The sequence below is a fragment of the Heterodontus francisci genome, chromosome 9, assembly GCF_036365525.1.
Source record: "Heterodontus francisci isolate sHetFra1 chromosome 9, sHetFra1.hap1, whole genome shotgun sequence".
NCBI classification, from domain to species: Eukaryota; Metazoa; Chordata; class Chondrichthyes; order Heterodontiformes; family Heterodontidae; genus Heterodontus; species Heterodontus francisci.
In genome coordinates, this window is record NC_090379.1 from 88091194 (window position 1) to 88112451 (window position 21258).

At 44.7% G+C, this 21258-nt stretch overlaps 1 protein-coding gene across 2 annotated transcripts in view; it reads right to left on the reverse strand.

Moving 5' to 3' along the window:
- LOC137373898 (protein PALS1-like) overlaps nt 1-21258 on the reverse strand; it is a 144757-nt gene that overhangs the window by 70418 nt on the left and 53081 nt on the right. For both annotated transcript variants that reach the window (XM_068039440.1, XM_068039441.1), the window contains exons 2-3: nt 12117-12632; nt 5082-5290 (exon numbers count right to left, since the gene is read on the reverse strand). In XM_068039440.1, coding sequence (XP_067895541.1) covers nt 5082-5290; nt 12117-12474 — 567 coding nt within the window. In that variant the 5' untranslated portion in view covers nt 12475-12632. The remainder of the gene's footprint in view (nt 1-5081; nt 5291-12116; nt 12633-21258) is intronic.

Below are 21258 nucleotides of genomic sequence, written 5' to 3' on the forward strand. Positions count from 1 at the left end.
CAAGCCTTTGTAGTTGAGTTTCCGTGTGAGCGACTAGCGCTGCATCAGCAGCATAGAGGAGTTCTCTGATCAGGACGCACTGTGTTTTTGTCTTCACTTTCAGATAGATTGATGGATTGTAGAACTTGCCGTCTGACCTCGTGCGCAAGTAGATTCCTTCCATATCTGCAGGGAAGGCAAAGGTCAGGAGCATGGAGAAGATGATGCCAAACAGAGTGGGGGCTAGGACACAATGTTGTTTCATTCCATTCTTAACTATGAAACTGTCGGAAGTGGAGCCAAACAGTTCAGTGCATGTTGTCATGGAAGGAGTGGATGAAACTGAGGAGCTTCAGTGGACAGCCAATTTTTCCCAAAATCTTGTACAGCCCTGTTCTGCTGACTGTGTGGAATGCCTTAGTGAGATCTATGAAAGTAAGGTAAAGGAATATACTCCGTTCCCTACACTTCTCTTGTAGCTCGTGTATGGAGAAGATCACGTTCACAACAGATCTGCCAGCACGGAAACTAAACTGTGGTTCTGGGTACACTCAGTTTGCAAGTAAATGGAGTCTTTTAAGTCTGACCCTAGCAAAGGACTTCCTGTGATGCTAAGCAGTGAGATGCCCCTGCAATTGTTGCAGTTTCCTCTGTTACCATTGGTTTTGTTTAGCGAGATGATTTTGGCATCACACATCTCCTGCGGAACAGAGCCTATTTTCCAACAGAGGAGGATGCCATAAAGGTGTGGCAATAGAGGACGCTTTTCATGCTTAAGCAGTTTGGCTGGGATTCCATCCTTGCCAGTGCCCTTCTGTTCACTAAGTGGCCTATGGCTTTCCTGAGCTCCAGTGATGGGGGTTCTTCATCTAACTCATCCATGACGTTTGTGGTGATGATGATCCCATAAAGCTATTATGTAGGTATTCCCAGATATTGATCCAGCAACGATGAAGGAATGACGATATAGGTCTAAGTTAAGATGGTGTATGGCTTGGTGGGGAACTTAGGGGTGTTATGTTCCAGTGACATTGCTGCTCTTTTCCTTCTCGATAGACATTGCAGAGGATGGTCGTGCTGTTGAAGGAACTTTGATGAGTTTCTGCAGTGCATCCTGCAGATACAGTGCAATTGTGTTGGAGGGGTACAGTGCCTGGAACATAAATCAAGCATACTGCTCTGTCCTGGGTGATGTTGCAGCTGCACCCATGAGAGTAGTAAGTATTCCAGCATGCCCCTGACAAGTTTTGTAGATGGTGGCAAGGCTTTAAGGGATTGGGAATTGAACCATTTGTGCCAGAGTACCTAGTTCTTGTAGCCAGTGTTGGTACAATTGATCTAGTTTAGCTTTGAGTCAATGCTGACATACGAACATACGTAAAGCTATGGAAAGAAACGAGCTACTGATCCATCCCAGCCAGTCCCATATAATTATACCTAGTGTATCACAATATTTACACTCTCTGCTGCCCAACACCACACCCACAACCCTAACTCCTGGCAAATCTCCAAGAAGAGTGACCACAAAGATTTTGATAGTTGGAGTTTTGGTGATGGCAGTACTATCGCGGGTTAAAGGGAGATGATTGGGCTTTTTCTTGATCGAGATGATCACCACCTAGTATTTAAGTTGTATGAATGTTACCAGCCATTCATCAGCCCTCGTCTGGTTATCATTCAAGATTGGAGAAGTTTGACTTACTGATGTCATAATTCATAAACATACTTATGCATTACTCCACAATCAAGTGGCCAACACTAGATTTTAGCCTCCAAAAACATCTCTGATCGATCATCGAACACATTGAAATACATGCCAGAATTTCCTCAGGGCGCCTTCTGCTCCGCTGCCATAATTCCTGTGGTAACTCCAATTATGCATTTAAATAGGGATTTTGTTAAAGGTGAAGTAGCCTCAAGGAACATCCCCCCCACCACCCCCTCACAGTAACGTACAAATAAAACACACAATGCTTTCAAGATGGATGTCCAAAAGTGGCTTCTGTTGGCTGCAATAGTACTACACTGCAGGGATGTTTTTCAGAAATGTCAGCAACAGTAAGCATTAAATATTATATTTCTTTTCAAGCCCTCAGCCAAACAATAGCCCACTCTTATCAGTAATAATTTGCACTTTCTTGGCTCTCAATTACCCTAACCATCAACTGTAAATACTGCAGAATAGTTCATCATTACTGAATGTGGTCTTCTGATTTTTCTTTCCCAAGGTTTAAGGTTCTTACCTTAAGTGCTTTGAAGTATTTTAAAAAGTACAAAGCCTGACTTTTTCAACTGGATTGTACAGCAGAAGAAAGAAGTCCTTTTCTTGGGGTGGGGGGGGGGGGGGGGGGGTGGGAAAGCAAAAAATGTTTCATGGCCAGCTAATTGACAAACACAAGATTTCAAACAAATAATTACAAGTGTTCTGAAACCAATTATAAAATTCAGCAGCGTATGTAACAAAAGCATTTACATAATGAGTTTTCATCAAGCAGTGCCATGTGCATACTAAAAACTTTTTAAAAAGTGTAATAGTACATCAGCTGAAACTAAACAAGGATGGCAAAGGCTGAACTTTTATCATGAGTGGCACAGATCCTGTAATTTTATTATTTGCAAAAAGTAACAGAAAAAATGTGGCCCTGTAATGGTGCCTCCTGATTGCCTGGTGTCTATGTTAATCACATCAAGTTCCTTCACTTCAGCAAATCAAATCTTACTCTTCCCAAAATACCAATCTTTTTCACTAAGCAGTTTCTAAAAATTTGTAGGAGGATTTGACAGTTTTTTTTTTTTAAAACCACAGGACTTAGGGATTTCTTTGTGAAACAAGAGAAAATACAATTTGTATTTGGTCAGAAGAAGGGTCACTGACCCGAAACGTTAACTCTGCTTCTCTTTCCACACGTGCTGCCAGACCTGCTGAGTGGTTCCAACATTTCTTGTTTTTATTTCAGATTTCCAGCATCCGCAGTATTTTGCTTTTATTATTGTATTTGGTCAGCTCTGGCACAGATTTTCACCTCTTCCAATGGCTACCTCCCCAGCACTGAAATGTTTCCATGTGACAAAACAGAGTTCTTGAATTCTTGCAGGGCTGGAGGTGGTTTCTGAGATAGCGAGGGCGGGGGCATGAATGGATTTGAACATGAGGAGGAGAATTTTAAATTGGAGGCTTTGGGGGATCAGGAGCCAGCGTCGGTGCCGGGTGATGAGTTAGTGGGACTTGATGCTGGTTAGAATTTGAGGAAGAGAATTCTGGCATTTTTACCAAGACTAATCCATGATTTTCCCAAAAATATATCTAACAAAATTATAACTCTGTAATGATGGCTGAAAGGAGTCTGAACAAAAAAAGCTTCCAGATCCAACATGCCCGTAAATCTAACTCTCTACACAATAAATGCACATGTTCTATCGTGATGGGTACTTAAAATGCATTCATAGATTTTTTTCCCCTTTGGAAATGTAAATGTTTCACCAAATTCTTGCAAAAATGCGTGCTGCAGTAATCTGTAACAGTAGCATTTGTGCATTAGAAAACCTCTGGTACACCTAACCCTACTGCTCCAAACCAACTTCCTCTGGAATTAGTAGCAGTTATCCTCTTTCAAAACAGAAGTTCATCCAGTCTTTCCATATAAGAAACATTTCTCTTCCACCCAGCCCTGCTAACAATATGTTCCACAATTCTATCAGCTTCTTACGGAAAAAAAAACCCTAAACCCATTTCCTTTTGACAGCCTTAAAAAGTGCCCTCTAATAGCCCATATAGTTTAGTTTATATTTTAGAATATTCAGCATAAAACTAATCACCAATTGTTGTGTTGTTCATTAATCAAAAGTATCATGCTTTATCAATGGAGGAAAATAGCCATTTTTCCCCACTTGCACTACTGAGAAAAACTTGCATTTCTACTTTTCCTTACATAGATCAATGCATCAGGATGCATTGCAAGGACGAAGAGGTAAATACTTGGCAGGAAATGAAGGACTTGAGAAAGAGGGAAGAGACTAAAGGCATGGCCCAAGAGATGGATCTTTGAGGAGACATTTGAAAACAGCAAGACAGGCAACGCAACAAGATGGCACTGAAAGACAGTTCCAGAGTACAGGAATATCATGATTAAAAGACTGGGTTATGAGGAAATCAAGAGGAGTGGTGATAAACCATATTCAGAGAACCAGACACAGGGTTGGGGAAAGTTGGAAAAACAAAGTGGCTGAGGGATTTGAAGCAGTGAAAATGGATCTGGAAACAGATTTTGAGGCACAGGGAGTTACTGCAACCCAGCAAGATCAGGGTGATGGATGTGCAAGGCTTCATATGTACATGGTTCTGATGACAGATTGCTCCATTAATTCCTGTTTCGGAAGAATGCCTTTGGGGAGAAACAGATGGACAAATTGTTCAATGGGGAAAAGTCTTGGTAATACTGGGGATGAAGGAGGGGCGCATGGCCGTGTTCTTGAAAAGGCACTGGATTTGGCATTTAAAACCCAACTCCTGCATTAACAAAACACCATGGATGCCCACTCACTTAACCTATCTAAATCCCTTTGTAGCCTCATATCCTCTTCACAACCTCATCAGAGAGTCAAGGAGGATAACAGAATCAGAGCTAGAAGCACATATATGGTGATGAAATCTAAACAAGATAGCTGCAGTCTCAGTATGGAGCTGAAGAAAATGGCAGCTTACGCAGGACTTGGATACTTGGTTGTAATTTTACAGCGAAAGCATCACCATACATGTGGAAGATGATCCCACGTATTTGAATGACACTATAGAAGAGTAGCATGCAGATGAAAAATAGGAGGGGAAGGGACTAAGGAACTTTGGGCAGACAAAAGATGATTGTGCTGGCAATGAGAGTAGAAAATACTGGAGATGTCACTGTAGCGGAACCATAAGAAAGTAGTAATTCATGTTTCAGAGGAATGTTTTGCTCAAATATAAAAAGTTCCCGTTTAATATCACACCATTATTTTAATACCAAAAAAGGCTTCATAAGCTGAAATCAGCATGTTGAAAGCAAAGTTGAAAAAAAAGGAAGCTTTATTACAATCCATTCTTTAATTTAATTTAGCAATAGACCTACCTCTTGGGATAGCTCCTGTGCATTGGCGCTCGCAGGGTAGGGTGGACTCATCTTGTGCATATGAATGGCTACAGTATTGTGAATACTGAAAGCATTTTGGAAATCCCGGTTCTGAACCAGCTGCAAAATAAGTGCCACATCATCTTGACTCTGACCGTCAACCAGGCTGTGTTGTATGTGTTTTAGAGAAGACAGTAGCTCATCTACCTCTAGAGTAGAGAAAATAAAGGCTCGTCAAGAGAATTATTCAAAAAGCATTTCACAATTTTTCTTTGCATCACGGATCAAACTAATGGTCAATTGCTAGTGAACGGCTGAATCTCAGATTGGGAATGCCTCAGTTCTAATCCTGAATTAATTGATTTCAGGTACATCGGCACTGTGAAAGGGAACCACAATTGGCCTCAGCAACACTGCACAAGGCAGACTAGTGGGGAGGAGCAGCTGAAGAAAATCTGTAGGGTTGCAATCTTGCTGGAAGAGGACAAATGAGGTAATGCTTGGGCTCAGTGTGATGTTCTCCCCATAGTCAAATAGGCTACTGAAATTCACAATCAAGGCCTTTCAGGACTTATCGTCAATTGAGTGAAAGACTGGAGGGTACCTAGTAGCATGAGACTGAACTCCAGCAAGGAGAAGGGAAGAACACTAGCTGAAAAAAAAACAAGTGCCAAGACGACGGTGATGCATACACCTTCCTGAGCAATGTATCGTGCAGTGGTCTTATCAACTGTTGTTCACATTAATTCTTTAAAAGTAGGATTTCAAAAAAGTTTTAAGAATTAAGTCTCATTTGTGGATATGCCATTGTAGGGTCTGAAACTGGCAATTCACGGCACTGAACATTACAATCGTTGTATCTAGGCTGTATCAGCGTGCACCTCTTTAGGGGCCATGGGTGGGGGATTTTGTGTTCCAAAGAATTGTTGAACGTCAGTGTTGGGGAATGGAATGTTCTTCTACAACCAGTACCCAGTCAGCATCAAGTATTGCCACATGTGGAACAATACTCACTGCAGAATGAAATTCCTTTTGCTCTGCTTCAATAAGATATCTTTGCCCAAGATCAAAAGAGAACCCCTAGTGCCAATTTTCCACTTTATACACCAGTCATTGTTTGTGCCCCGAGAGAGATTTTTAATGACATCCTCATCCATTCTTAATTATGGGAATTTTTGCACTGAAGAGCTACAAACATTTAAAACTCAGTTAAGAATTCCCAAATTAATTTCACAAAGCAGGATTAATGCTGACAAATAGAAACTTTCATCTCAGACAGATGGGCTGAATTTGAACCCAGACCAAGTTGTGGTTTATATAGCAGCTTTAACATAATAAAACATACCAAGGCACTTCACAGGAGCATTATAAAACAAAATATGACACCAAGCCACATAAGGAGATATTAGTTCAGAAAAGCTTGGTTAAAGAGGTGGGCTTTAAGGAGTGCCTGTAGGAGAAAGGAGAGGCAGACAGCTGTAGTCAGAGCAATGGAGAGTATGGAAGTGTTGGCAGGAGCTGACAGAGATGGATCTAAGACTAAGACAATTTTAAATTCAGGGTGTGGGAGTCCAAGAGCCAACACAGGTTGATGAGGACAGGGGAATAAGTGAGTGAGATTTAATGCAGGCAAGCATACAAACAGAACTTGAAGTTTGTTTTTATTGGAGGTAGAGGATGGGAGGCTACCCAGAAGAGTAGTGAAGTACTGGAGTCTGGAGGTGCTGAAGGCACGTACGCTGATTCAGTGGTAGGTATACTGAAATAGGGACAGAGGCGGGCCAAGTAGTGTGGAAGTAGATGGAGAGAATATGCAGTGAAAGTTTAGCTTGGGTCAAAGAGAACGCCAAAGTTGTGAACCATCTGGTTCAGGCTGTGATTGGATTTGGGCGAGGAATGCACTCAGGGTCCACAGATAATGGATTTGGCTTTCCCAATGGAGGAATGATACACAAGCAGCATGACAGCAGACGGATTAAGAGTGTTGGTGGAGAGGTAGAGCTAGGTGTCATCAGCATCTCTGTGGAACTGACTCCATGGTTTCAGGATGATGTCACAAACAGGCAGTATCTAAATGAGGACAAATAGGGGTCCAAGGACAGATCACTGGAAGACTGACAAGGCAGTGTAAGGGTGGGAAGAGAAACCATTGATTATCATCACAGGTTGTTGAGCAATCAAGAAAGGGTGGAACCAAGCGAAGGCAATCTCATGGAGCTGGAAGAGGATGGTGTGGTAGGTCACTTCAAATGCTGCAGAGGGTTCAATGAGGGATAAATCACCAAAGTCATGATTACAGAATATCGTTTGAACTGCTCATTAGGGCCATTTCAGTGTTTTGGGTTGGGTAGAAGCTGGCTGAAGACATTCAACCCACACTGCGCAGGACAAAAGGGGCATGGAACTGAGAGGCGACAACATGTTCAAAAGACTTCAGGAGGTTGGAGATGGGGTATTGCTTCATGGGGACAGAGGAGTTCAGGATAGATGCCTGCTACCCAACCCGAACCCGACAGGACCTGACGACGTGTCGGGTTCGGGTTGGGCCAAGTCGGACACACACAAGTGCTCTGTCAGTAAGTATTGAAATAAAAGAAAACCTCCATGAGCTGGGAGTCCGGGACAAAGCGGAGTCTGCGCAGTGCGCGATGACGTCATAGTGACGTCATCGCGCACGCGCTGCAGCTCAGTGGGAAGTTAAGGAAAGCGATGGTCAGGTCGGGTAGTGGCGGGTTCGGGTCGGGTTGGACTCGGGGCAAAACTGGAGGGACTTGTGCCGGGCCGGGCTCAGGTCCGCTGTGACAAAAACAAGAAATGCTGGATTCACTCAGCAGGTCTGGCAGCATCTGTGGAAAGAGAAGCAGAGTTAACGTTTCGGGTCAGTGACCCTTCTTCGGAACTGACAAATATTAGAAAAGTCACAGATTATAAACAAGTGAGGTGGGGGTTGGGCAAGAGATAACAAAGGAGAAGGTGCAGATTGGACCAGGCCACATCGCTGACAAAAAGGTCACGGAGCAAAGGCAAACAATATGTTAATGGTGTGTTGAAAGACAAAGCATTAGTACAGATTAGGTGTGAATATACTGAATATTGAACAGCAGCAAGTGCAAACCTGAAGAAAAACAACCTGAAAAAAACAGTGGGTAAGCAAACTGAACAAACTATGAAAGTAAATAAATGCAAAAAAAGATTGTAAAAAATGTAAAAAGGAATGTAAAAAAAAAAGAAAAAACAACTAAAAATGAAAGTAAAATGGGGGGCTGTCATGCTCTGAAATTATTGAACTCAATGTTCAGTCCGGCAGGCTGTAGTGTGCCTAATCGGTAGATGAGATGCTGTTCCTCGAGCTTGCGTTGATGTTCACTGGAACACTGCAGCAATCCCAGGACAGAGATGTGAGCATGACAGCAGGGGAGAGTGTTGAAATGGCAAGCAACCGGAAGCTCAGGGTCCTGCTTGCGGACTGAGCGGAGATGTTCTGCAAAGCGGTCACCCAGTCTGCGCTTGGTCTCCCCAATGTAGAGGAGACCACACTGTGAGCAGCGAATACAGTATACTACATTGAAAGTAGTACAAGTAAATCGCTGCTTCACCTGAAAGGAGTGTTTGGGGCCTGGGATAGTGAGGAGAGAGGAGGTAAATGGGCAGGTATTACACCTCCTGCGATTGCAAGGGAAGGTGCCCTGGGACGGGGACGAGGTGGTGGGGGTAATGGAGGAGTGGACCAGGGTGTCGCGGAGAGAACGATCCTGTGGTTCGGTTGGGTTCTTTTTCCCCGACCTAAAGCAGGCCTCTAGTTCAGGATATTTTCTTTTGAGGATGATGTCGGGGTGAAACATAATGTACTACCTGGTAATCAAGTTCTTCATAATAATCAGCATAAATGAAATTAACATATATATTTCAACGGACTAACATTGTTGCATATTACAATTTAACACAAGGAACATCATATTTCAAAATTCGAAACACAATTTGTCGTAAACTTTCAACATCTTGTCTAAGCTTTTACAAATTTCAATGGAATATCAAAGTTTCTGTTCATCAATGTTTAAAATGATACATACATTAGAACTAGGAGCAGGAGTAGGCCATTTGGGCCCTCAAGCCTGCTCCGCCATTCTATATCATGGCTGATTTGTTTGTGGAAACAACTTCAGTTTCCTGCCTACCCACAACACCCTTTACTCCCTTGTTTGTCAAGAAACTGTCCATCTCTGCCTTTAAAACATTCAATGACCCTGCCTCCACTGCTGTCCAGGGAAGAGAGTGTTCCAGACTCACGACACAAAAATCTTTCATCTATCTTAAATTGGAGACCCCTTACTTTTAATCAGTGCCCTCTAGTTTTAGTCCCACCCACAAGGGGAAATATCCTTTCAACATCGACCCTGTCAAGTTCGCTCAGGATCTTATTGAAACATACAAGATCACCCCTCATCCTACTAAACTCCAATGGATACAGACCCAGCCTTTCCTCTAAGATAACCCTCTCATCCCAGGAATCAGTCGAGTGAACCTTCTCTGAACTGCTTCCAATGCAATTACATCCTTTAAGTGAGATCAAAACTGTACACGATACTCCAGATGTGGTCTCACTAATGCCCTATACAACTGTAGCACAACATCTCTACTTTTATATTCCATTCCCCTTGCAATAAACGACAACATTGCATTTGCCTTCTTTATCACTTGCTGTAACTGCATACTAACTTTTGTGTTTCATATACTAGCGTACGCAGATCCCTCTGCATCTCAGTTCTGCAATCTCTCTCCATTTAAATATATTGCTTTTCTATTCTTCTGGCCAAAGTTGGCGAGTTTACACTTTCCCACATTATACTGCATCTGTCAAATCTTTGCCCACTCAATTAACCTATCTGTATCCCTTTGCAGACTCCTATGTCCTCTTCACAACTTACTCTCCTACCCATCTTTGTGTCATCAGTAAATTTAGCAACCATACATTCTGTCCCTTCATCCAAGTCATTGATATAGATTGTGAATAGTTGAGGCCCCTGTGGTACTCCACTAGTTACAACTTGCCAACCTGAAAACGACCCCTTTATGCCTACTGTTTCCTGTTCACTAACCAATCCTCTATCCAGGCTAATGTTACCTCCTATACCATGGGATCTTCTGTGTAGTAACCTTTGATGTGGCACCTTGTCAAATGCCTTCTGGAAATCCAACTACATCTATAGGTTCCCCTTTATCCATGTTGTTTGTTACTTCCTTAAAGAAGTCTAATAAATTAGTCAAACACAATTTCCCTTTTACAAAACTATGATAAAACATACTGTATTTTCATTATTAGTATGCTTAAAAAAGCTGAAGACAATTACTTCAAATAGTTCCCATAAAATGGACAAGCTGCTAAAAAAATGGTTGGCCATTGCGTGACAATTCATCACATCACAAATCGAACAACATGAAGAGAACTGAAAAATCAGACAGGAGGTACTATTTCAACAGATTATAGCAACTACTGAGATGGGGCAAATTACTTTCAGAATTAAAGAACTAGTCTGAATCAGAGATCATCTTTGGAAGTCAGTAGCAAAAGGGACCTGAATTCAGGATCAGCACGCAAGTCATAACGGCAGAGGTTAGAAAGAAAAAAAGTGTTATTAGGACATGCAGTACTTTGCCCCAAATGTTTCTTGAAGCTGAGTTAATCATGATATTTAAGAGGAAATTAGATAAACACTCAAAATATTACAGGAGTAAAGTAGGAAAACAGAATGAGAATAGTTAATAGTTAAGGAGCGAGTACTAGCACAGACTTGGGCCCAAGTGCCTTCTACTGTAGTCTTACAATACCTGTTCACAAATGTACAGCTCTGCATTAAAAAGGAAATTATAGCACTTAAGCCAAAATTTTAATTACATTTCTCTACTGTAAATTGAGTGTTTTAAACTTTGCACCGAGTTACCTTTGACCGTTGTGATGTGAAATAAACACAATGGTCTCATTTTCATAAGATGCAAGATAAATCTGCAAACATTTCCAATTTACAGTATATTACCTGCTGTGCCGTGACACTCAATTATAAAATGTTACTTCAATCATTCAGATTTGTCAATCTTTTACCCACACAAATCTCATGAAGTAGAGAAAATAGTAAAACTTAAAATGTCAAGCAAGTCTAGACAAATACTGATTCTTCAGAAAAATATTCAAATAGCCGCTCAGTGGTACAGGAGCTTGAGTATTGCTGGAAAATGGGGCATGGTGTTGAAGCTTTTCGTCTTGCACTTATCAGGACAGATGCAAGAATGCCATATTTCAAAAGAGAGCAACAATTTATACTGCATGAGAAAAGGGTGCTGACTGGTTGGCAAGTCGACTGATTGGTCATTGCCATGGAGAATGCACCAAGCAACGATTATCGCTCATGCTTTTGTTTAATTAAAAAAGGCACTAGTCATTGGGACATACGGTCCACGTACCTGCACTAAATGGCAGATAGTATCAAACAGCACGGCCCTTCAGCTGTTCACAATAGGCAGAGTATTAATCGTATTCAATCAGTCTGTGCATGCAAAATTCAGAATACAACGTCCAATGTTGTGGGTGATTCTGTGATCGGACAACATTTGAACAATCCCGAGTGTGCTAAGAATTACATAACCTCTAAGATTATCAGTCGGCTCACAATGTGGCTCAGTTTCGCTAGCTAGAAGCTACATATAGTCATATGCAGGTACCTGTCCTCTCCAGGCAAAAGGAACATGTCCAGGATTTGCGCCTTTTTTGAGAGCATGAGGGACAATAGTTCCCTGGTGCATTCTCCATGGCAACGCCTCAACCAGAGTCTACTTGCCAACCAATCAGCATCCTTTTCTCATGCAGTATAGATTGCTGCTCCCGTTGAAATTTGGCACTCTTGCATCTGTCCTGATGAGTGCAAGACGAAAAGCTTCAACAGCATATCTTTTTGCAGCAAAATAATATCCCATTACAAATAATACACATTTTATTCAGAAGCCAAAAAATGACTTCTTCACACATTTTGTCCTCTTACATACCTAGAACTTTAACTGCATTGCTGGGTCCCTCTAAAATGTCCTCAAATGTAGGGTTATCAATGCCCACTTTAGGCTGAACTTGTGCTAGCTTTTTCAGTCGAATAGAAGAATTAAGGTCAAACTCCTGCTTCTTTCCCTCCTCTTCTCGTCTACGACGCATATCATCCTGTTGCTGGCGAATTCTCTCCAACTGAGCACTTCGACGAACAGGCATGGTTCGTGAACCCAAGTCATCAGGGCAATCCACTGCCATTTCTCTGTGTCTTGGTAGCTCATCATGAGATGAAAGGTCTATGTTCTTAGCCTCATTATCTGATCCCTCTGCAACATGTCCATTCATGTGTGAGGTAGTCATCATTACAACTGAAACTTTTCCACTTATCTTACTAATATCTGGAACTGTTATGTAAAAGTCGGTTGCATTTCAGAAAATCCATGTTAATGATGGAGGTACTCCTTGTTGTGAAATTCATATGGCTGTGCACTTAAATTTGACAGGTCCATTTCAACTGAGACCTACCAAGAAAGAAAGAGAATTGCCCATTAGGAATAAAGCACAAACGGCGTTTCATCCACTAGAAAAAATGGTCACCGACATCCAAATAATCCACAATCTATTCTCAGCACTTATTTTCTCACCTTTTCACCATGTTTAGGTTGTGCAGGCACAAACCCATAATCCTCTATGCTGTGCTACTGAATATGAACACAGCCTCACCATACCGTTTAATATACATAAAACAATACCATCCCATTTTTGAAGTTATTTAACTCTTCAATTTTCCTTTGGTTTCCCTAGGTCATCCAACACCTGTAGGAAAATAGTAACCAGCTCCCTAGTTTCTGTCATGTACACTTGGAAAACAGCCACCTAGATACAATTCAGCTTGCTTGAGAAAAAACATTTCTCTTGAGATTAGGAAATTGAGGGGAGGGGACTAAGGAGAAAATAATATACATGGCCCATCTTACAACTGTATGGTTTGTAAACAGATGGCTCAAAATTACCTAGTTTTGCCTGAAAACCTCATATAAAAAGGTGCTTACGAGGTGACACCACTGCCAGCTCAGCTTTTACGGGGACTGAGCTCCTCATGGGAATCTTGTGCAAAAGAGGCGTTCTCAGATCACAGAATACTTTGAATTCCATGCATTTGCCGACAATGGGACCAGAAGTTGGCTTAACTTACACTTCTGCCATTTTTCCCGTATCCCACGCGATTTTATAAACAAACGGTGCAGCAACGGGCATGGGAGACACATGCAATCATACGGCAGGGGCTGCCTTTCATTGATGGAACCCACTGTCACTGGTTCAAGCACCATGATTGCCACAGCTTAAAGAATTTTGTTTCAAGCCTAAAGGAGCAGCAGCCTTTGTGTTATATAAGTGTATTTAGAATTACCAAAATTAAATCTTTTATTTATTTATAACTGCTCTTTCCTTCCTTAAATTTAACACAGCACCAACTCTCATCACCTTTTTTTCACTGCAGCAAGAGCAAAGAAAATGTCAGGCAGCGCCCTGCCCCACAGTTCAGTGATGCTTCCCTGCAGGTTCTACTCCAGACCGTCAACGAAATGCGTGAGGTCCTCTTCCCTGCAGATGGAGTGAGAAGATGCTCCCTGCCTGACCATAGTGGCCTGGATGGAGGTAGCAAGAGGACGTTTCAAATTGTGGGGTGATACGCAGAATCTGGATGCAGTGTCACAAGCGCATCAATGACTTGCTCAGATAGGCGAGGATAAGTGGTCTTGGTGAAGCTGTTCTATTGTTCTTCTCCCTGGCTTTTTAAGACACAGGGCAGACAAAGCATGCAGTTGGAATGTGTGAGCAGCCTTGGTGCCACACACTTACTGATTGTGTGCGAATTTGACGATTGGCATTGATGTGCTTGGATGCGTTGTGCGAAAGCCAGCCCTGAATGAGTAATGTCGATGCATGTTTACAATAGCCGTGATTCATCTTTTGACATGTCATCAAGTCTGCACTGTATCCTGCAGAATAAATGTACCTACAAAGAGCACGAGTGTGCTAAGACAGGAGAAGATGTCCCAGACATCAGAGTCCTGACATCGGCTGAGGAGGGGACTGCAGAAATTGCGAGAGGGGAGGGAGGCAAGGAAATTGCAGCTGGCGAGACAGGATCCTCAAATTGCAAGGATGAAGTGTCACCTTCAGCTGTACATGCACAAAGGAAAGCATGTGAACTTGTTCAGCTGATGCTTAACGTGCCTCTTTGTGCTTCCACTGCAGGTGCCCGCACTCGAGTTGCTGAATGCTGCAAAGCCTGAGACGACTCCTCTGGGGAGGAAGATGAAGCCAATGCCCCAGACAGTGCACCATCACCTGCCTCTTCTTCCACCTGTGCCAACACAGATACATCCACAGGGGTTTTAAAATTAGAATCTGGGTCACAATCTGGTGTGCACAACACAGACACGTCCCAGCAGTTGAGGGAGCATGCGCCAGCTGGGTCCCCTGACAATCAGAGGACTGCTGGGGACCAGGCCCCTGCTCAGCCCCATGCTCATGACGACCCTCTCGTTTGTTGCTACGGGAAGTCTGCTGGATGTGCAGCAAAGCCATGTGGAAAATATGTCAGGGATGCCTGAGGTCATGCGTGGCTTTGCGCGTGCCATGGAGGAGTCCATGCAACCCATGACATCTACCATGACCAAGGGATATGAGTGTATGGTTTCCTCAGTCGAGAGTTTGGCGAGCTCCATGGAGAGTCTGGTTGAGCACTCGAGCCAGATCTACTCTAACCAGCACTCCGTCGCTGTAGCCATGGGCTCCAGGCAGCAGAGTTTATGAGAGAGGGAGAACGAGGAACCTGGACCTCCGTACAGGTGCTTCTTCCCCTCATGGAAGCAGGCCAGGGCCATCATGCACCCAGGTGGAGGACAAGTGCATGCCAGCTGCCCCGGGGCCTCCTCTCAGGAAACCCCCAGGGTAAGTGGCGTCTCGCCCTCTCACCCGACACTGACCCCCTTACCTCCAACATGCATCAGTGCTATAGACCCCCAATAGGATGGAGCCATCAAGGTTCCATTCCTCCAGAGGACACCCGCCACCATCATCCACAGCAATGGGGCAGTGCACTGAGCAGACTGCCTCCACCTCAGCTGCTAACGTCAGGGTAGCACCTAGACGTAGTGGTAAAAAAATGGAAAAACAGTTGAGCATGAAGGTGGCACGGGTGCTGTAAATACTGTGAGCATATTTCAGAATTTTAAATATATCTTTATTTACTTTAATATTTGACGCACTCTTGTAAATCATTTGCTTTGTTTCAGATGAAAAGGAAATTGGAGACCTATGGCAGGAACGCATTGATGCTTGCAAAGCATTTCAGAAAGTGTGCATCATCCATTTGTCATTGCTATTTGGGCCTTGAGTTTTCAATGATGGCTGTGTGACGTTTGCAGATTTTTCATTTTTTCGCTCCCAACATGTCTTACATTTGTGGGTCCACAGCACACCCTTACTTTCCTTGCATTGGTGTGTTTTGGTTCCATCGTAGCCCTGACAAGATTTGATCTGCTTCTTATGTATGCGGGTTAATGCCTTGATGCAGGACAATTTTTCCAATGGAAATGCAGGTCTCTTTTAATGAAGTTGATAGCATTCACGCTGTCAGACACATCTCCACTGCAGGGTTCATGTGCTGTTGTCAGCAGATCCCTTCTTTTTGATTGCAGCACTGAATAAGTCCTCAGGCGTATGTGAACATACTTGGGAGAATTTTTATTTCCTCCTACCAACGTTCCTTTATGAAATGGCTTAATGTTGGCTGAGGTTTGCATTGATGTCCCTTGCATGTCTCTCCATGGCCCTTACAACTATAACGGCATCGTTGGCATTGTTGTCCTCCTCCACACCTTCAGTCATCCTCATCGGAGTAGAACTGGTGTCCCTCCTGTTCCTCTGCCTGCAGAGTGTTGCCACATCTAATTGCAAGGTTGTGCAAGGCACAGCAAATTATTCACGAGACCCTTAATGGCATGTACTGAAGAGTTCCTCCAAACCAGTCAAGGTAGCGGAAGTGCATTTTCAGCATAACAACGGTGTGTTCGATGATGGTTCTGGTGGACGCACGAGCAACATTGTACCTCTCTTCAGCTGCACATTGGGGATGCCGCACTGGTGTCAACCATGTACCAAGGGGGTAACCCTTCTCACCCAGGATCCAGCCGTCTACTTTGGCTGGTTCATCGAAAACTACTGGCAGCTGCGAGTTCCTCAAAATGCATGAGTCATGACAGCTCCCTGGGAAATGTGCACAAACATGCACGATTCTTCTTTTGTGGTCACAAACCAGTTGAATGTTTAAAAGAGTGGAAGCCTGTGCAATTCACAAAGACAGAAGGCTGGTCCCAGGGAACTCGAATGGCCACATGAGTACAGTGGATCATCCCTTGCACTCTAGGGAACCTAGCGATGGTGCCGAAGGCCACAGACCTTGCTAACTATCCGCATCGACAAGAAAGTGTAGTAAAAATCATTGGCATGTCGAAGGAGGACATTGGTCATCTCTGATGCCCTTCAACAATGCCATTCCTGGATGTTATCATTCAGAGCATCCTCACCTTCTTGTTCTGTCTGTTGCTGGCATTCAGGCATCAGGCGTCGAGGGAAAAGAGCCCTCCTCAATTGTTTCCTCTGCTCTTCTTCCCGTGGTAGTATGAGAACAATGTCACTCGCTTTTTAAAAAAATTGAAATAAGCGGAGTGTTCCAATTCAGCCCCCTGTTGCCAGTCAGCTGAACCATCAAGTCAGAGTTTTCCAGCACAGAAACAGGCCCTTCAGCCCATCGTGTCTGTGCTGGCCATCAAGCACCGAACTATTCTAATCCCATTCTCCAGCACTTGGCCCGTAGCCTTGTATGCTATGATGTTTCAAGTGCTCATCTAAATACTTCTTAAATGTTGTGAGGCTTCCTGCCTCTACCACCCCTTCAGGCAGTGCATTCCAGATTCCAACCACCCTCTGGGGGAAAAAAAATTTCCTCAAATCCCCTCTAAACCTCCTTCCCTTTACCTTAAATCTATGTCCCCTGGTTATTGACCCCTCCACGAAGAGGGAAAGTCGCTTCCTATCTAACCTCTCAATGCCCCTCATAATTTTGTATACCTCAATCATGTTCCCCCTCATCCTTCTCTGTTCCAAGGAAAACAACCCTAGCCTTTTCAGTCTCTTTTCGTAGCTGAAATGCTCCAGCCCAGACAACATCCTGGTGAATCCCCTCTGCACCTTCTTCAGTGCAATCACATCCTTCATACAGTGTGGTGCCCATAACTGTACACAGTACTCCAACTATGGCCTAACTAGCGTTTAATACAGCTCCATCATAACCTCCCTGTTCTTATATTCTATGCCTCGGCTTATTAAGGCAAATATCCCAAGTGCCTTCCTAACCACCTTATCTACCTGTGCTGCTGCTTTCAGTGATCTATGGACAAGTATACCAAGGGCCCTCTGACCTTCTGTACTTCCTAGGGTCCAACCATCCATTGTATACTCCCTTGCCTTGTTAGTCCTCCCAAAATGCATCACCTCACACTTCTCAGGATTAAATTCCATTTGCACTGCTCCGCCCATCTTACCAGTCCATCTATATCGTCCTGTAATCTAAGGTTTCCCTCCTCACTATTTACAACGTTCCAGCTTGCAAAGCGAAGGGCTGGTACCTGCTTTCCTTTTTTCGTGTTGTTTGGTGCGGTTTATCAGTCCACCTTTCGGGCAATGACCCTGAGCTCCAAGTACCCATTGAAGCAGGTAGACTGTGGCGGGACAGAACCTTATTGACCAGGGGCTGCCCGGTTTGAGGTGGGCGGTAGCTGTCCAGTGAGGTGCAATGACCTCTCCCACCGACAAAGGCAACCCGTGGCGCCCAGTTTCTACCCCAATTTATCTGGACTTATAACCCGTAACTGCTGCCTTCCATGTTGTTTCAGTTGCTGTGAGGCAACTATGGAGTGACCTCTCCATGGCGCATGCCTGGGCAAATTTATGGAGGTTGAGAGTTGCCCAGTCGTCAAAACCCACCTCTCGGCCTTTCTGGTGGGGTCCAAAGGAGTGCAGGGCACGACGTTTGGCACCAGTATGGCTGCAGGAACTGCCGGAAACATGCCAAAGGTGACACATAACCGTCTACGGGGTTCCGCTCCGGATTATCTGTTAGGGTTTACTCCTTTAGCCTTGGTCTCTCCTGAGACGTCCACAAGGCAGTGGGGTTGTTAGGGCCCCGACACAGGTGTAGGATGGTGCCGGTGGGAGGAGGGGCTTTGCAAGCTGGATCAGAACTGTGTGTCCTGGCCTGTTGGAAGACCTTACACAAATCAACGATTCTCGGAAGACCGCCATCATTAACAACGAGCTCAGTAGACTCAATGTAGACATTGCAGCACTTCAGGAGACTCGCCTCCCCGCGAGTGGATCTCTAGCAGAGCAAGACTAAACCTTCTTCTGGCAGGGCAGGGATCCTGAAGAACCAAGACAGCATGGAGTGGGCTTCGCCATCAGAAACTCCTTGGTCAGCATGATAGAGCCTCCCTCAAATGGCTCGGAACGCATACTGTCCATCCAACTGCTCACCACCTCTGGCCCAGTACACCTACTCAGCATCTATGCTCCAACACTCTGCTCCCCACCTGAAGCTAAAGATCAGTTCTACGAGGAACTCCATATCATTAGCAGCATCCCCAACACAGAACACCTATTCCTGCTGGGGTACTTTAATGCCAGGGTTGGGGCTGACCATGATTCATGGCCCTCCTGCCTTGGGCCCTATGGCGTTGGAAGGATGAATGAGAACGGGCAGAGACTGCTTGAGTTGTGTACCCATCATAACCTCTGCATCACCAACTCGTTCTTTCACACTAAACCCTGTCATCAGGTTTCATGGAGGCACCCAAGATCGCATCGTTGGCACCAGCTAGACCTCATTGTCACAAGGCGAGCCGCCTTAAACAGTGTTCAAATCACACGCAGCTTCCACAGTGCGGACTGCGACACCGACCACTCCCTGGTGTGCAGCAAGGTTAGACTCAGACCAAAGAAGTTGCATCATTCCAAGCAGAAGGGCCACTCGCGCATCAACACGAGCAGAATTTCTCACCCACAGCTGTTACAAAAATTTCTAAATTCACTTGAAACAGTCCTTCAAAACACTCCCACAGGGGATGCTGAGACCAAGTGGGCCCACATCAGAGATGCCATCTATGAGTCAGCTTTGACCACCTACGGCAAAAGTGCGAAGAGAAATGCAGACTGGTTTCAATCTCATAATGAAGAGCTGGAACCTGTCATAACCGCTCAGCGCATTGCACTGTTGAACTACAAGAAAGCCCCCAGCGATTTAACATCCGCAGCACTGAAAGCAGCCAGAAGCACTGCACAAAGAACAGCCAGGCACTGCGCAAACGACTACTGGCAACACCTATGCAGTCATATTCAGCTGGCCTCAGACACCGGAAACATCAGAGGAATGCATGATGGAATGGAGAGCGCTCTTGGACCAACCATCAAGAAGATCGCCCCCCCTCAAATCTAAATCAGGGGACATAATCACTGACCAACACAAACAAATGGACCGCTGGGTTGAGCACTACCTAGAACTGTACTCCAGGGAGAATGCTGTCACTGAGACTGCCCTCAATGCAGCCCAGCCTCTACCAGTCATGGTTGAGCTAGACATACAGCCAACCAAATCGGAACTCAGTGATGCCATTGATTCTCTAGCCAGCGGAAAAGCCCCTGGGAAGGACAGCATTACCCCTGAAATAATCAAGAGTGCCAAGCCTGCTATACTCTCAGCACATGAACTGCTATGCCTGTGCTGGGACGAGGGAGCAGTACCCCAGGACATGCGCGATGCCAATATCATCACCCTCTATAAAAACAAAGGTGACCGCGGTGACTGCAACAACTACCATGGAATCTCCCTGCTCAGCATAGTGGGGAAAGTCTTTGCTCGAGTCGCTCTGAACAGGCTCCAGAAGCTGGCCGAGCGCGTCTACCCTGAGGCACAGTGTGGCTTTCGTGCAGAGAGATCGACCGTTGACATGCTGTTCTCCCTTCGTCAGATACAGGAGAAATGCTGTGAACAACAGATGCCCCTCGACATTGCTTTCATTGATCTCACCAAAGCCTTTGACCTCGTCAGCAGACATGGTCTCTTCAGACTACTAGAAAAGATTGGATGCCCACCAAAGCTACTGAGTTTCATCACCTCATTCCATGACAATATGAAAGGCACAATTCAACATGGTGGCTCATCAGAGCCCTTTCCTATCCTGAGTGGCATGAAACAGGGCTGTGTTCTCGCACCCACACTTTTTGGGATTTTCTTCTCCCTGCTGCTTTCACATGCGTTCAAGTCCTCTGAAGAAGGAATTTTCCTCCACACAAGATCAGGGGACAGGCTGTTCAACCTTGCCCGTCTAAGAGCGAAGTCTAAAGTACGGAAAGTCCTCATCAGGGAACTCCTCTTTGCTGACGATGCTGCTTTAACATCTCACACTGAAGAGTGCCTGCAGAGTCTCATCGACAGGTTTGCGGCTGCCTGCAATGAATTTGGCCTAACCATCAGCCTCAAGAAAACGAACATCATGGGGCAGGACGTCAGAAATGCTCCATCCATCAAGATTGGCGACCACGCTCTGGAAGTGGTTCAAGAGTTCACCTACCTAGGCTCAACTATCACCAGTAACCTGTCTCTCAATGCAGAATTCAACAAGCGCATGGGAAAGGCTTCCACTGCTATGTCCAGACTGGCCAAGAGAGTGTGGGAAAATGGCGCACTGACACGGAACACAAAAGTCCGAGTGTATCAGGCCTGTGTCCTCAGTACCTTGCTCTATGGCAGCGAGGCCTGGACAACGTATGTCAGCCAAGAGCAACGTCTCAATTCATTCCATCTTCGCTGCCTCCGGAGAATACTTAGCATCAGGTGGCAGGACCTTATCTCCAACACAGAAGTCCTCGAGGCGGCCAACATTCCCAGCTTGTACACACTACTGAGTCAGCGGCGCTTGAGATGGCTTGGCCATGTGAGCTGCATGGAAGATGGCAGGATCCCCAAAGACACATTGTACAGCAAGCTCGCCACTGGTATCAGACCCACCGGCCGTCCAT